A 17,146-nucleotide genomic window follows, 5' to 3' on the forward strand; every position below is an offset into this window, starting at 1 on the left:
CTCAATAGGTAAATGAACTGGACATTTTCAGAAGGGTCCGAAGCAAATCGGGCTGTTCATCATTTTTTTAGCCCTTACGCCACTGGTAAGAAACTGATGAATCAGTAGTCCTGTTGAGATACTTTAAGCTCAACTGGTGCTCAACATTAGGAGACACGGTGATGCAAAATGTTGTTTGGCATCGTGAAAGAAGTACCCAGCTAACAATTTGACGTTGTGACGACGTTGCCACAAGGTCACGTTTTCGTTTCCGCAATGTTACAAAACTGACGTTGTAGCGACGTAAAAATGTCGACTCCCAGTTTCGTTGACACAACGTTATCACACAATGTTATGAAGACGTTTTTACAACGTCAATACAACGTAATGTTTTGACGTGTCTACAACAATGCTGCAAACTTCAGACAACCGAAATATCACGTTTTTACAACATTTGGGCACGTAATAGCAACATATTTACGACCTGATTTTTACCAAGGCACAACGTTTTGGCAACTTAATGGGCACGTAACAGATACGTCTTTACAACCCTGTAGGAACCCGACCACGACTTAACTGCCACATTACTGCAACGTTGGCGAGGACGTTTGTGCAACTTGTGGGTACGTCAATACAACTATGCAGCTTCCTAAATGCAACGTATATGACACTGCATTGCAACACATTTGGAACGTAGTAGCTAAATGTAGTTGTAGATACGCGTATGCAACCTCTTTGGGACGTGATTACAACTTGATGAGCACGATATTGAAACCTATTTGCAACCCTTTGGGCACGTCTATGCAACTTTAATGTAACATTCCAGTGACGTTACTGCAACGTCGTGAGTACAATACTACAACATTGGAGGGACGTTTTAACAACTAATTTGGTACGGTACTGAAACATTTGGGGAACGTTACTGCAACTTGTACTGCAACCATTTAGACACTGTACCGCAACCATTGTTGACAACATTCCTGCAACTTTGAGGGCACCACTTATTTGATGCTTAACGGCTGCACTTATGCACATTTTTACATCAGTCCTACCACATTAAACATACCTGTCGACGAATGACAACAAAACAACTGAATCAGAATAACTTTTTTTTTCTACTTTTATTACAAAGTATGTACTCCATGATCTTGATGGATCTAAACTTTGACAGTCGATACCATTACAAAATGAAACTGGGTAACTAAATTTTAGTGATGTGATGTTATTTGTGATCGTGATATTTTGGTGGAATTTTTCAGGTTCCCCGAAAATATTTGGTTTGCAATCTTTTGTGAAAGTTATGAACTGGGGGCAAAGTACGCACAGAAAATAACGGAAAAGCATTCAGCAACGGCCTGATTGTTTTCTTTTTGTGATACGTACAAAGTGAACTAGATTCATGTGTGGACCTGTGTGTTAAAGTGCCAAAATTACTTATTTTACAAAGGCTGAGGATATCAATTATGTGAGAAAAACTACGGACAGTATAGTTTTCCAACAGAGGATGCAGTGCTGTCATTCATTCATTGTCCGCGTCATCTCGGACAGGATTCTGGACAAAAGAAGAGAGAAAAATCACAATAAATATCTTCTCTTGCATACAACAGACATTGATAGATAACACTGACAACTGTTTTTGATCAATTGTTCATGAAACGGTCAGCATAATGTCTATTAGTATTTTTGCATGTCATTTCAACCCTTTCCGATAAATTCTCACAAGTATATATTCAAGTTTGCAGATTCATAACTTCAGTAGGATGAGTAAATATCTGAACAAGCTGCTATTTTATACTCCATTCAATATTTCACGCCAAAACACTGTTCCGTAATTACAGTAGAATATGGTCATTAATTGTTGCCCAAAAATTCTCAGCCAAAAAACTAATCTATAAATACAAAGTGATCAAAAATACTACACATATAATAACCTTTCTTCGATCAAATGCAATACGAAGTCAAAGTATATATCACACATACAAGCGATAAATCAAGTGTGAAAGACCTTCACTCAAGATAATATTCAAAGAGTTGGGAGACCACTTACACTATGAATTTCAGCACCATGAATTTGCAGTTAATTTGCAGTTTCACTGTGAAATTGTTTTTTCACTGCAACTTCATAGCAGTTCACGTGGTGAAAACATCGTGAAAATAATCCCGGATATGACCCCTTGCCGACACCTTGAGGTCACGTGAAAACACCATGAAAATGCAGTGAGCCCATCTAGGGGGCTTTCCTCATTAACTTTGCGGTGGGGCTAATCCTTTAAATTCTTTAAGGACCCATTGTCTCATAAAAAGTACCATTATCTGTCTTCTTACTGTGGTGGTGACAGGTGTAAATGTACACTGAACACCCCAATCACAATGTTCGCATCCTTGCAATGTACATGTAATCCCGGCCTGGTTGTTCATACACTACATCATGTCCTGTAGCTGAATGAGAACATTGTAGGGACTTCAGCAAAACGACTCCCCACAAATTATGTCACCTCACAGAAACATTTATTTCAATTTTGTGGCATATCTGTGATTTATATTTAATTTGCTTGAGTAGAGTTATACTCATGAATATTCTGGAAATTCATAATTCCCATGACCATTTATGATTACTCATCGACAATTAAACAACAGTCAGCACCGAGTGCACACTGTTATGCATGATGTTGGAGCAGAAAACACTAGTGCCAAAAAGAGTGTTGAAATTTGGGGGAAGACGCGGATTAGTGAAAATTCTGCTTATGGACTAGTAAAAAGCCATCACTGCTGCTTGTTATTCCACCACTTTGTATACAGTTTCACAGGTAACTTCACAACTTCACCACTCAATGTGCCTTTTGCCCACAAAAGTTAGAAATATTCATATGTCTTCTGGTATGTGGTCAGGGGGGGGGTGTTGTGACATCTAACACCAAGTTTCGTGGAATTTTATGAATCGTGTCACAGTTTAGAGCTGGGGAAAAAAAACTTGTGTCCTTCCTCCATGGTTCTACATAAGCAAAATGTGCTTATCAACTGTTCAGCTGCATCCGGCAAATTTGAGCCATCGTACGTGTATCCATCTCTTCTCACAGCTCAAAAAAGGAAAAATAAATCCTGTCTTTTCTAGGAAAGACAGGATCCTGTGTTCACAAAACACCTGCTTTACATTCACAACATGTGGAAAGAAAGTTTTGTGGTTTTCACAAGTTCCCTTCGCATTCCGCTAATCACGGTTTCGAAAACACGCACGCAATATTGCTTCATGCAAGGTTTCCGCTGGTTCCCAGAGGCCCAGACCTAAACAGGGGTATTCAATCGCTCCTTTTGTTGGTAACTGCTACGCTAATTCCTGGCTGTCTATCACACTAATCTTTTATTACGCTTTGACAGTTAAACTGCTGTTTCCACGGTGGGAAACTGGACTGGTGTACCGTTATGAATAACAATAGGACCATAAGCTACGAAGATGTTTACGTGAAAAGTCCGTGAAACTGCTGTGAGCTAATCCGCTCCCAAGCTGATCAACTTTCCACCGTGAAAACGGGCTTACATTGCCTTGACAAAAATTTCACGGTGATTTAATAGTAAAACTGCATTTTCACGGTGTTGAAAGTTCATAGTGTTATGACACACTGTGACTACCAAAACTTCCGACACTATCGATAAAAAACTGACAACAAAAATGCAAGCTGACGTTTTACCGTATAGTTAGGGTACCGGTACAAAATAATAATCAACTTATAAACTGAGTATATGTATATTATCATCGGTATCACCCAATCTACGTACTTATCAAAATCAAAAATAAAGGTTACTATGTCTTACCTGAAGAGAGAAGCTAGATTTGGCGAAGCGCGGTAGGTTTGGTCGGTTGACTTGGTGGCTGTAGATGGAATGGGTACCGCTTAAATTCCACGGTCAAAACCACCATCAAGGTCACCAGTAACTGACTTTCTCCAGTCTCCCGGATGCTCCACTTTCAAAGATTGGTTTGTACGTATACCCCTTTTACATCCACATGTACCAATAATTATACAACTGAGAGAAGATAGTTTGAAACTACGCAAAAGTCTTGATTTAGTATAAATACTGTTTGAAAAAAATCTGTTTCAATATGTAGTGCTTAAATTACAAGGGTCCACTCCAAACCACAACCAATAGTGCCACCCGCTGGATTGCATTCACTTGTCCCTGGGTTGCTCCACTTTTGGTAATCTGCTCCATATGGCCGGGTCAACTTATGCCTAAATATTAGCCACGATGGGCCTGACTGAGATAGACCAACACACCGAGAGACAGAAAATACTTTGTTGGGTGAGACTTATATCAAGGCGTTCCTTTTCATTACATCCCAATCATACAGCATTTCATTTATTTTCAAAAAAACTTTGCAATGAAATGAAAACAACCAGATTCAATAAGTAATATGCATTATGGAAAGTAGGCCTACATTATGTCTATATGAGAAAACTATATATATCTACCGATATGGCTACGTTATGACAAGTTTGTTTAATTACTGGGATAGCACATCCCATTATCTATAACACCCTTTCAGAGGGTCACAAACTGAGAAGATACCAACCCACAACGTAATGACAACCTATCTTTAACACTTAAAAGCATCATTATGAAAATACCTTCCTACAACGTAATCACAACGCCAAAATCCAACATAACGACAACGTTCTGGAAATACCTAGGCACTACGTCATAGTAACGTAAAAACAGGTGACATTTCGACAACGTTATGAAACCATTTGAACGTCATCACAACGTCAAGATTAAAACATTACAGCAACACTTCAAAATACCACATTACAACGTTATGACAACGTGCTTTTGGCAACTCAATAGCAACGTAATGGAATAACCTACATGAGACGATATCAAGACGTCGTAATGACAACCTCACGACAACGTTTTCAAAAAACGAACTTAAAACCTTATGGCAACGTAATAGCGACAACTAAATAGCAACGTTATTCAGAAACCTACATAAAACGTCTACACGAGTTAAATTATGACTTATTTTCAACTTCGAGAAACGACCATCGCACAACGTCAACGCAACGTTATATGGCAACTTTCAAAGGACGTAGTGAAAATAACCAGAATACAACATTTATACAACCATTGACTGAACACTCAAAGGTTGTGGTAACGTTGTTGTAATGTCATCATGGCACATGACCAAATGACAACCTTTACACAACGTTTCATAACGTTGTGGCAACGTAATGTGTTAGCTGGGTAGCTTGATGGGATACATGTAAACTATGGTTTTTACATGCAATTGAAATTATTTTAAAAATCATGTCACCGCAATGGCATGATGGCCATTGACACAGCTCATGTTTCCGCTGCAAAAGCACAGTCACGTATGTGCCATCACATCAAATGACTAGGAGGGGGCCAGGTCTGCATTGGAATGAGCTGATCACTCTGTAAGGCACTAAGAGACTTACATGTGACAGTGTGCAAAAATGTACACAGGTCCTAATGATTCCGACACTTGCCAGAAGCCAGGAACTCAGAATTGGATCTGGTGACTTTGCAGATCAGTTTGATGTTTGTTTGGGTCAGAAATGTGTTCCCCATTCAAATACTGCACGAATGCCTCGGTTTGAGCTCTGCTCTACCTATGATCAAATTTGAACTAGTTTCTAATAATTTATTGCTCGCCCCTCATGTGGAGCTACTTTGCCCGGGTTCCTTGTTGAAAGATGCTGAGTGACCTGAAAGGACATTTCAGTCACGCCACCGTGGCAATTGCATTCCTGGCTCTCCACATTTTTCCAACGCTCACTCAGAATTGGATGATATATCTATCATCACAATCCTCGGAAGCCAACCAAAAAAATTCAAGTGCCCAAGACAGGCATAGATGAGATTTGGATAGGAGATGATAAATGACCATGGGTCTTGGTCATTCTTGAGGTGAAGTTGTTGGTGATGATGTTGTCAGTGCTGGCTCATCCTTCAAGACAACAAGGCCCCGGTACTGTCCACATTGGAACTATCATTCACAGGCACATGTACATGTATCTGTACATACATGAATGTACATGTGGCTTGTGGCTTGTAGTGAAGATGAGGCTATAAAACTTTTGCAAAAGAAATTTAGGATTTCAACCCAGCGATTCATTTATTGAAATAAATGTCTCAATAAATGAGAAGATTATTCAGTTGTCAAGACTTTGGACATACAATTTCTTCTGTAATACATATCTGAGCCACAGAAGACACATCACCAGGTTTTCTTCTTCGGAGTGGGGTAGAGTTGTCACTGTTGTATTCAGCACCACAATTTTGCGATTTTAGTGTTTTCACAGAAATGTGAAAACTGAATTCCAGGACTTTCTAGGACTAAAATATGACAGTTTTATTGACATTTAAAGGTAAAGGATTTGCCTTTGCAGCAAGTTTACTCAAAATCTAAAGAAGGGTGCCTACAAGAAGAAGAAGAAAAGAACTGAAGAAGTTTCAGCACAGTGAATACTGTATATTCCAAGAAAACAAGATTCTAGGATTTTGATTTCAAAAGTTCTGAGTCATTCAGCATCTGGGACACATTCTCACCATCAGGCAATAGCAGCTACTGATGCGTGATGTCAGACACTGAGCCAATGAACTATAGTAACTGCACACGTGTGTCATGTGAATGTTTGCACGTGCTTCTAATGGCAATTTTCCCCAAAATGCGCCTATTCCTGAAAATGGCCTGCTTTCACTGTATTCTTGAAAATGACAGCTTCCAGGAAAGAATTTCACAGGGAGTTTAGTCCCATAACCATCTCTTAAACCAAGTACATGTATGCTTTTCAACAATAATTTCTTCAGTTACTTCTTGGATTGAACAGCAAATGATGGGTCATGTGTTTAACGCCATTTTGCATTGTAAAGTTGTTTGGTATTATCCATAGCCACCATTACAGACTGACAAGGATATAGCCTGTTCATTTACCCTTATTCTGTTTATCAAAGTGGTCCATAAAAAAACATAACTCTTGCATGACCTTACATTCCATGAATTTTTCTAACTTTTCCAGAACCCCCCCCCTTTTTCCCATGACTTTTCCATGATTTTATGTTCCAGGATTTTTTTCAGGATTTTCTATGAAAGTGAGAACCCTGGTTATCAGAATCTGCAATGTGTCTGGACAAGACCAAAAGCAGAAAAAGGATTCCAAGGTTTTTTCTGCATTAGACACATGAATTTAGTCTATTTTATTTTAAATATTCTGACCTGTAAATCCCTGGAGACATGCAAGAAAGACAGAACCCATGCTGCATTTAGTGGATAATGATAAATTAATATCACTGAGGAAACTTAGAACCCTTCCATGTAATAAATGACTGCGCCAGTTTAACCAGATTAGTATCCTTTCAATCATTTGGAGGCTGCACAGGCAATTCAGTGAAAACATAGTAACAAAGAGACAAAAAATCCAAATTCTTGAAAATTTCAAACTGACCTACAAGTCTGAATACTAATCCTGAAATGCACCACTTCTGTGCCCCAAAATGATCCCTAATAATGGCATACTGACGTTTTTAAAAACCAATATTTCCTTTAGGCATGTTTAGCGAGAAAAAGTTGTACTTCTGTAAACCAAACTTCCAACCTCTCAAGCAGAAGGATGGATGTAAAAAAAAAAAGCTGATTCAAACAAAACACTTTAAAACCATGCCCACGCACACTGATATGTGCATTTTTCACACTAGGGCAGGTTGACTCTGCATTTTCCCTGTTTTTATCTTACTTGTAATTGCAACATTCTTCAGCCCACGTAACATCAAAGCTCAGCAAAGCAGGTCTTTGACACACACAGGAAAGACACAGGATCAGATTGAGTTATATTCAGTGGTGCGCAAAACATCAAACATGATACGCCCTATTCACAAATACAATTTGTCTAATGGCGCTCTCGGATTTACACACTCCAGCGCCAGGAGAGAGTATAGCTTTGTTAAAGATCGCAGATCAGTTTCCTGCAACAGGCCTTTCAAGCAGCATAATCTTATTCTCGCTCTCTCTATTCTGAACTAATTGAACCAGACAAGCATCAAATATTGAACAGGCATCCGTGTCCCGCTGACACGACGCCAAGAAGGGTGGGAGGACATGGTCTCCCAGGGAGTAAACTTCAGTTTGGAAAAAAAAAGAGGAAAATCTGGAAAAAACTACATCAGCCTAATGAAAGCCACTTTTATAAATGTATGCATGGAAATATTTACCACGGCCTTTACAAAGGACGGATTTCTCACACAAGTCAAAAGCTCGCAGTCAACAAATGGACATTTGACATTTACATTTATCTGAAGCTACCGTAAATGTCAACCCAAAAGCTGTAAATACATGTATAGGTTGGACAAAAGCCGACTGAAATACAGAAGTTGATATTGATATATTCCCTGTTTTTCCACATCCAATCAACAACAAGAAGGTTCAACTACAATCACAACGAAAGGAGCTTTCTGACAAATGGATGGTGAAAATATTACAAGCAAGCAAACGCGACATATTTTGATCTGCTTTTCTTGTCTGTGATGTAATGTTTCAATATGACTACGAGAACATTTTGAAAGTTAAGCTGCTTTTTTTTTAAAAATCTTTTTCCAATTAAAGACACTTCAGTCCTTGCGTGAAGAAAAATTGCTGAGAAAACACCCATGGTATCAGAACATTTCATATAACAAATTACGCTTGACATTTTTACCATGCCTATATGAACCTGATATTAAATTTGCACTGGAGTTGAAGACACGGGGAAATCCTGAGTGTTCAACTGAGATGTGCTGTTTACAGAAATGCAGCGTACGTGTCAAACTGGACAAGTTGCTGAGAATTCTAAAGCATGGAGTCCACTCTCGGTGCAGGTCAATAGCGACAGCTTTTTGACAATCAATACCGTTTTGAGAGCCAAGGCTAATATCCAGATATTGCAAACAAACACGTAAGGTCCTAACATGCAGATGGAAGGAGCACGAAAACTGACTGGTTAGAAAGCGAACAGGAAGCACGGTTCATGAGCAGTTGTCAACAAAGTCTAGTGAACCTGATGCAGTAAAGATGCCAGGAATTTGGGGGAAAAAATAAAATAAAATAACGAAGCCAATAATCTTGGGGAGCTGAATGGTTTGAGCAAAGCACAAACAAGTGAGCGTTGCAAGGTGGACCCAATGGACTTAATCATTAACTCCGGATCCAGTGCATTTGAACAGAATCTTGGCAGAGTGGTTTGTCGTGGACCAAATGAAGACGACATCTGCAGAGATTGCACAAGTGCGCAAGATTGCACAGGCTAACAGGTTTCATGTTTGTTTAGTGCTTTTATAAGGCACCGATAGTCCAGCATGGTAACACGTCGATGCAGTAAGTACAGATGAGAGCTGGAGTGCATTCAACAGTTCAATAACTATGGTGATATAAGCACACCCTGTGTAGCTTTCATCGTTGATAGTACGCATGCGTACTACACAGTATACTGAATGAGCCCAAGGTTTAATGTCATGTGTGTTAATGAGATTCATGTAAGTGACTCATTCATTCACTTTTTAAAAGGGTTTAAAAACTGCAAAGAGATTAAAAAATGTACAATTTCCTTGTTGCCTAAATCACCTGCATGTATCTCTTATTTACCCGGTATTGCCACCTCCCCCCCAAAAAAGCTAAATTAAAATAAGCTTTTTAGGACTTCCTAAAATATTCACCGAAAGTCAGTACAGAACAAATACAATAATCCGGTCTTCAACAATATGTTCCTATCCCACAGTTCCAAATTTACAGCCTAGCACTGAAATTTTCAGTCTGATGTAATGTAGTTCTTTGCGGGATTCCTTGATAAACATCAACAGGTCTCTTTGACTGGGTTTGAGTGCGGACAAATGTTATTAAAGGGGCATGCATGCCGCCCACATTTCCCAGAAAAGAGCCGGTTGCAACACAACACGAAAGAAGTCAAGTAATACATGAGAAATCAAATCAAATACATGTATCCTACACTAGCATATAAATAAACATCATATCATGTTATTTAAGTGTGTGGAGAACGGGTGGGTTGATGATTGTAACAAGCGCCAAAATGCTGTATTTTTTGTACCAGTAAAAAAAATAATAATTGCTCATACGCCGTCTCTGAATTTGCAATGTAAAGAAGAGTTTTCTGCTCGAAAGCAACATTCATAACTGAGGCAAATGAAGTTTAACGTATATTGCTTTTCTGCGTGGGTTGGAGTGACGCCAATACCCAGGACACATTTGCACAATAATTTAGAACTCGATCTGTTATGGAAAAGCTTCCCTCGTAAACTTGGGAATTAAGCTAGACTCCAACCCCATTCATGAGTGGGGTAAAGCGATCAACTCAAAAAGCGAAGAAAAAAGCTCACATTCACAGATGATTCCAAATGGCCTCCACATATTTGTTGGAATGTTTGCTTTCAGTATATTTCCAGTTTTGTCATTCAATTTATTCCAGAAATTTGTTTTTTGTAAAGTAATAATCACATATCTCAGTTGGAGCAATGGGTGAATCCCTTGCTTGAAAAATGATTTCATCAAATCAGAAATCATTTCAAAGTTCAATATATACACGAATTAGCATTATTGTACATCTCTGTTATCAAACTGATTCCAAAATACACCTTTTTAACACTGCTTCCTTGAAAGATGTTACTTTAATAGATAAGCATTTTCTTGAGTCCAAAAAGTAATTCAGACAGACTACTTAGGTTTTTGTAATGTGTCTTTTGAAGGACAAAAACCTAATTCAATAGATACAGACGGGCGGTATTGAAAACACAAGGTACTTACACATCGACGCTTGCCAGAAGCTTCTGAGGTTCCCCGCATTTGGCAATCTCTTTCTTCATCCTGTCAAGGAGCTGCACTGGAAACTGGTGGCTGGAAAACAACCACAAAGACAAACAATTAATTAAATTATGACTACATTTGCATATTTTGTTTTCAATATTGGGTTTCTGTCCTTCACCGGCAATGCCATGGCGTAGGCAAATGACTGATGTGCAGACAAATCATGGTGCATGAAAACAGTACCATCAGAAAGCTGCCTTTCATGGTTGATGCACTGGGCTGGCTTATGGTCAGAGAAGCATTGAGGGCTAATTAGCTTGGACAACGCCCAGCACGGAGTCTCTGCCAATACTGAACGGCTTTCCTAATGTCATCAGATCAAGGCTCAAAATAAGTCAAAGGAAATCCCACCTCAGAAGTTCACTCTGATGGGACTCAAACCAACAAGGCACAGAGGCAAGACCAAATATTAGAATTTACATCAACCCAGTGGAAAAAATTCCATCCAACTTCAAAAGTAGTCAATATCTGATCAGTATCATATTGCGTTGAGTTTCTACAAATGCCTCCCTAATTATGTGAGCCAGAAACTAACCACTCAAGATACAAACTCTCCTTCACTTTGTCTCCAACTGCCTCCACCATTATCAACACAAAGTTTTGGTCAAATTTCAAAAACCAAGACAAAACTAGTCCCAACCAAAACGATTACTTTTTATTTATTCAAACACTCAGTCCAAACAGGTGAACAAACAAGAACAGTTGGTAGAAAGGTACTCACTCTTCATTTTCAGCAAATATTTCCAGTGATCCAGCGGACAATAATATATTGATCATCTTCATCATAGGCAGCGTCACTCTGAGGCAAAAGAAAAAAAAGAAAGTTACAAGAACTCATAAAAAGAATGTTAGAAGTAATTACACTCTCTGAACTTTTTAAAAACTCAGCGTAAAAAAGCCCCTCCAATTTCTGTGAGGCAGATCAGTTTTTTGGAGATATGAAGACCCATCACAACACCAAGATTTGGCATAAGTCATTCACTGTCACGTACAGCTGCATTTGACCTTAACAAAATGGTGTTATTCTATTTTGCAGGAAATGTCAAAAAAGCTAACGAATGCAACTATCAAACAAAATAACTAACATTTATGCAATGGGCCAGTTAAGTATCCAATGGCATGTGCCAAAAATGAAGCGCGTCCATGGTCATTTGGGTGTGCGCGCAAGGTCAGCACTGCACTGCCCTAAAGCGGACTCATGCACGTGCGTTGTTCCTGAAGGACTTTGCCTTTTTGAAGTATCCAACCGACTCATTGAAAACTGTAACTTTTGCAGGACTACAAAATGTGCACTTGAGCACACAAACACTTCTATGCTTACATTACATACCTGGTATGGATATTCCTTCGGTTTCGTGTAGTAAAGAAAACTTGGTGATATATAACAACTTTTTCTTGAAATGGGAACACGATTTTCAGCTGGATTTTTGTAACAGGTTTTCCTGACTGTTTGTTTTCCTTTTACAACGGATAACCCTAGCCCCCAAATGCCTCTAAAACTTCTAAAACTGCCTCTAAAAACTTCTTTTTCAGAGAAGGGGAAACATTCTGTGGACATAGTATAAAAGTCCAGAGAACGTCTTCCCTTCCTGCATCGTGAGGGCATCTTTTGTTCACAAGTCCACACTAGGTATGCAAGGTTAGTGCACTCTAACACACACACAAAAAGACCAGGAAAATGCAACCCACCTATCCACTTTCTCATATTCCTGGAACACGTCCAGCATCGCGGAGACAAATCCCTCCAAGTCAGTGAGGGATGACAGACCTTTGAGGTAGGCCATCAGGGACTGACTGGAATGCTTGACCTGTAGAACGCATGCACACACGCACAAAAATTGGTCGTTAGACCTCCCAAACAAGTTTTCTCCATGACCTGTTTCAGTTAAACAAATTAAAGACACTGTTAAACTGGAATGCTGCCAACATGGGGCTAGAGCGTCCATGCAGAGTTTTGGCACCAAGTTTTTTTTGTCCCATCTAACATTTTGGGGGAAGATGGAATTTTAATCCACGCACCAAAATGGCCCGTTGGATCATTGCTCTTTCCGGCAGTAATCGGTGCTGCTTTCCCAAGTCCCTTTCTCGCGTCATCCTCTGTTTGGAAATACCATTTCCACTCGAAAATATCAGGGAAAAAATGCTCCATTCTTTCCAAAAAAAACCAGCAATTAAACATTTTTTCTCGATTTGGCACAAACCAAGTGGAGTTGGCTTTAGACAAGTAATGTTTTGTGCTGATGAAGAGACCCGAGCTGTGAATATGTGTTGGTGGAGGGACTAGGCAGGGCACAAAATTCAGCTGAAAGCGTAATTTCCTGATCCAGGGGATACCAGATAGTATATCATAAATAAAAACCAGCAGTTCTACCGTTACAATACTGTTTGACGTTTAGCTTTCCTCTTGATACAGATGTCACAGCAACTGGTGCAAAACGGCAAAAGTCAACGGCAGCTCACCAGTCTACATACGCAACAGGGCACGTCTGCAAAGGACACTTTTTAGTTGCTCACCAAGGATTCTGTCAGGCCGCCGACACTGACTGTCAGCCCCAGCAGGACGTGGTGCCGGTACACAGGCAGGTCGAGCAGCCGGGTCATCTTGGGGAAGGACTCCGACGGCGCACTCCAGTTCAACTCCTGAAGGTCGCTCCTGGGAGGAAAAGAAAAGAACGATCGTCAAACAAGATTTCAGTCACAGGGCTGAACGTCTGGGTGTCCTAGAGGCATGATGTGAAGGGTGTTTCGGACACCCTATTTTGCTTAACATGCGAATGTATGTCAAACTATGACGGGTCTGAGAACTGAACACCCTGATTTTTTAAATCTGGGCAAATTTGTGCACCCAGTTTTTCAATGCTGACTGGCATCCTACCACTAAGGTGGAATGTAACACAGCAGCCCAGAATAGTGCCCTCAGTCATGGATAGTGAGCCAATGCATCAGCTCAGCTGAGCTGGGCTCTCTATTTCATAGTTTGTAATAAACTTCATCAAAGCCATTGACACAAATTCTTTACTCTCCAAGAAGCCAAAAAGCACCTACCTGGGGAAGATCTCCAGGAGTTGTTCTCTGCATGGTATGTAGGGCACCTGAGGCTCGTGGTGTAATAGTCCCAGAATCGCCGCACCAGCGCAGGCTCTGGTACGGTCGATCTTCTCGGAAGCCTGCTGTGCCAGACACTGCATCAGTTGCTGGATTCTGAGATTGAGTCATAGCAAATTGATCAAGTCAAAAATACTGTCAAGTTAATATCACAGTCTCTCAGAAACCATGTGCCTATTTTTAACCTGACTCTACACGATGAAATTTCTTGTATAAGGCAGAAATTTGATTTGGTAAAAGTTCAAATTTCAGTCAGTTTTAATGAAGTTTGGCAGGCTTTTGCAAAAGGAATCTACAACCAGTTTTTAGAATTTATGTGTGAGAATAATCAACGGTGATTCCACTGCGTGATTCCAGACTACAGCTTAGACACTCCGAGACTTCTCAATGCCCAGTCTATAATCAAGCCTGTAACTTGGTAGTTTGTTCCTGATCCATTTTGTCAGTCACAGTAACAGCTCCATCTACATGCGTTGTTCTTGAATGTACATGTACAACAGATTAAGTCACACTCCAAAGAGTAGACTTGAATCAAGGCTATTAAATTCACCATCAAAACACTCCAAAGGCTCTGACAGACAAATAACAAATGAAGCACACTCACATGTCTGCTGTGATTAGTGTGGGTTCAGTTTTAACGACAAGGCTGGTAAGCTCACGCAGACTTGTCATGCTTGCTTCTCGCACCCTGTCACATCACAATGATCAAAGTTAAGCGTAAGCAAAACTCAAGATGAAAAAAAGACCACTGTCCAGCTCGCTTCATTTCCCCATCGGTAACAACATATGAATAGTACTGATGAAGATTGGCTGCAAAACTCAAAGGGGCATACCATGCACCGACATCCCCTCTGCTGTCGGTGGTGTAATCCTTCATGGCTCCAAGTAACGCTGAGTACACCATGCCTATGTTATCGCCGCACACAAGGCAGGTGGGGTCGCCATCTGCTTTGATTCCTACTGTCTTGCAAATTCTGCAATCAGAAAAGTGAACAAACACACCGCCACATGACAACATCTACACATCTACAGAAATTGCAAGAAGCCACTATATGGAAGCTGAAGCATGCATGTTATGTCTAGCCACTGGCAAGTGATTTGGGCCCAGCCTAAAGGCTGGTTCATAGTTAGCGCCAAAGCCAAAACGAACGTGACGTTGTGACGTCAGATCAAATATTCACGTTGTAAATTCATAAAAGTTGAACACATTTCAACTCGAGCAAAATTTTGCAGCAATTTTTCATGACTTCAAATTTGCTTTGCATTTGCATTAGGTGTGAACCAGCCTTAACATAAGGTTCTAGGTCCTGTTGGCAGTAAGATTGGGATTAACTGGCTTGCTAGACTTGACGACGATGGCAACTTTTGAGTTTTACCTTGCTATGGCCTTAATCACATCTCTCCTGGACTCCGCAAACTTTTCCGTTTGGCTGGAGATGGAGGAAGCCTTGGCCAGGCCTTGAAGTACCTGGAAAGGAAAGACAGACACACACAATAATTCAAAAACCGACGAAACAAAAGATTTATCTTCCCTCCACCATGAGTACAGAACGTGAGGTACAGGTAGTCCTTTTTTCTGATGGGGTACACTGGGTCTTACCTTCATGAGTTTGGTCTCCAGCATGAATTTGGGCTGGCGACCCAGCGACATGGCAGCACCCATACGGCCCATTTCCTGTTGGCTGGTAGCCAGCTCATGCAGGTACCGGTCTAAAACCTTATCTGATGATGTGGAAGTTAAGAAAAAGGTTCAAAGATCTACAAATGTATGCCAATACTGTATCATATTTACCTGCCACTGAGTTCAATGCTAAAAGGGTTCTATTGAGAATTCAATTTGCAAATGGATCCTGGAATATCGATCTTTGAGCAACTTTTTTTAACAATTTTGTTTTTGTTTTGCATTTGAAAGAGCAAAAAGAGCTTCTTGTTTCGAGTATAGCTCAGTATGACATCCTGATAAAATCAGACATCACTGCCCAAGATAAATTTAAAGGCTAAACTCAAAAGTGGCTTGGACAACTTGCAACTGTTTTATTTTTTTTTAGGTTGGGTCAGTGGCATGCTAAAATTTGACAACGGGAAACTTAATAGTCAGGATGATTGGTTCGCGAGGACAAGCAAGTTTGATGTTGCGAATGCCTCACCCTGTAACCCCGGCAGTACCGTGCCATCTGGCTGTTGGTAGTACTCCATGTAGAAGGCTCCCAATGCCTTGACTGCATAGCTCTGGATGTCCACCTCCGTACGCTGCAAACCGATCAGGTTATCATCCAACACAAACTGCCACACCTCTGAGTTTGTAAAAGAATAACAAATGAATATCCAAATGGTCTGGTATCACACCTACCAAAATGACCAGGTGCCTAATGCAGTTTTATTCGTCTATGACCTCCAAGCTGGAGCAAGCGAGGGCAAAATTTAATTTTCTTAGAAACGGAGAATCCTTTGGCGGCAACAGCACTTCGCTAGTTCACAAACAACCATGAAATGTACATGTTATGGTCGTATCACTACCAACAAAATGAACACTCCCTACCAACATGGTTCTTTCCAGCCAAAGAGGGGGTGCTTCTGCTCAAAGCAGACAGGGGAAAGATTCACACCTTAAAAGGGTGTTTTCACTTCATTGTAGAGGGGAACCAATTTACTGCATTAGTGGAAAATGTGCCCATGAAATTGTTATTGTTGGTCTTGTCTAATAGGCTTCCGTTGCCTCGATACATGAATGCATCCCTTGCAAAAGTTCCATGATGGTTCAGGACAACTCATGCACACTGAAACATCGCACCACTGAGGACATCTTACAAACAAGACTGCTCTTGCTAATGAATGAGTCTCAAGCCGAGTTGTCTTTACCTAGAATGTCGTCTCCGTGACATGGAAGTTTGGACAGGGACATCTTCTCGATGAAGACACAAACGGCTGGTCTCAGTAACTCGCCGGTCACACCCCGGAACATTTTGGCCTCCACCATCTTAATACAAAAACCAACCCAAACAAATTGAGGTTATTTCCAACATCAGGCATGTACAAGTCACTGAAAACTCAAACAAAGGGGGTAATTTCACACTTTAGAAGACTTTATTGTGAGAAGAAAAAGACTTTATTGGGCATTTAACATTTTTTCAAAAATTTCAACTGCCTTTAACAGAGGAAAAAATTAGGACATCGGTTTAATGAGAAAGTGTTGTTTGC

At 40.3% G+C, this 17,146-nt stretch overlaps 1 protein-coding gene across 4 annotated transcripts in view; it reads right to left on the reverse strand.

Annotated features, from left to right (window-relative positions):
* Nucleotides 1–17,146, reverse strand: part of LOC110990162 (tubulin-specific chaperone D-like) — a 145,562-nt gene that overhangs the window by 112,694 nt on the left and 15,722 nt on the right. For all 4 annotated transcript variants that reach the window (XM_087139152.1, XM_022255022.2, XM_087139151.1 and 1 more), the window contains exons 21-31: nt 16,808–16,925; nt 16,096–16,242; nt 15,549–15,670; nt 15,325–15,416; nt 14,782–14,922; nt 14,553–14,636; nt 13,889–14,044; nt 13,358–13,496; nt 12,533–12,651; nt 11,565–11,642; nt 10,784–10,873 (exon numbers count right to left, since the gene is read on the reverse strand). In XM_087139152.1, coding sequence (XP_086995278.1) covers nt 10,784–10,873; nt 11,565–11,642; nt 12,533–12,651; nt 13,358–13,496; nt 13,889–14,044; nt 14,553–14,636; nt 14,782–14,922; nt 15,325–15,416; nt 15,549–15,670; nt 16,096–16,242; nt 16,808–16,925 — 1,286 coding nt within the window. The remainder of the gene's footprint in view (nt 1–10,783; nt 10,874–11,564; nt 11,643–12,532; nt 12,652–13,357; nt 13,497–13,888; nt 14,045–14,552; nt 14,637–14,781; nt 14,923–15,324; nt 15,417–15,548; nt 15,671–16,095; nt 16,243–16,807; nt 16,926–17,146) is intronic.

Source organism: Acanthaster planci, linkage group LG07 (genome assembly GCF_054643075.1).
Source record: "Acanthaster planci isolate LZ-2023a linkage group LG07, COTS_SCS, whole genome shotgun sequence".
Classification (NCBI taxonomy): Eukaryota; Metazoa; Echinodermata; class Asteroidea; order Valvatida; family Acanthasteridae; genus Acanthaster; species Acanthaster planci.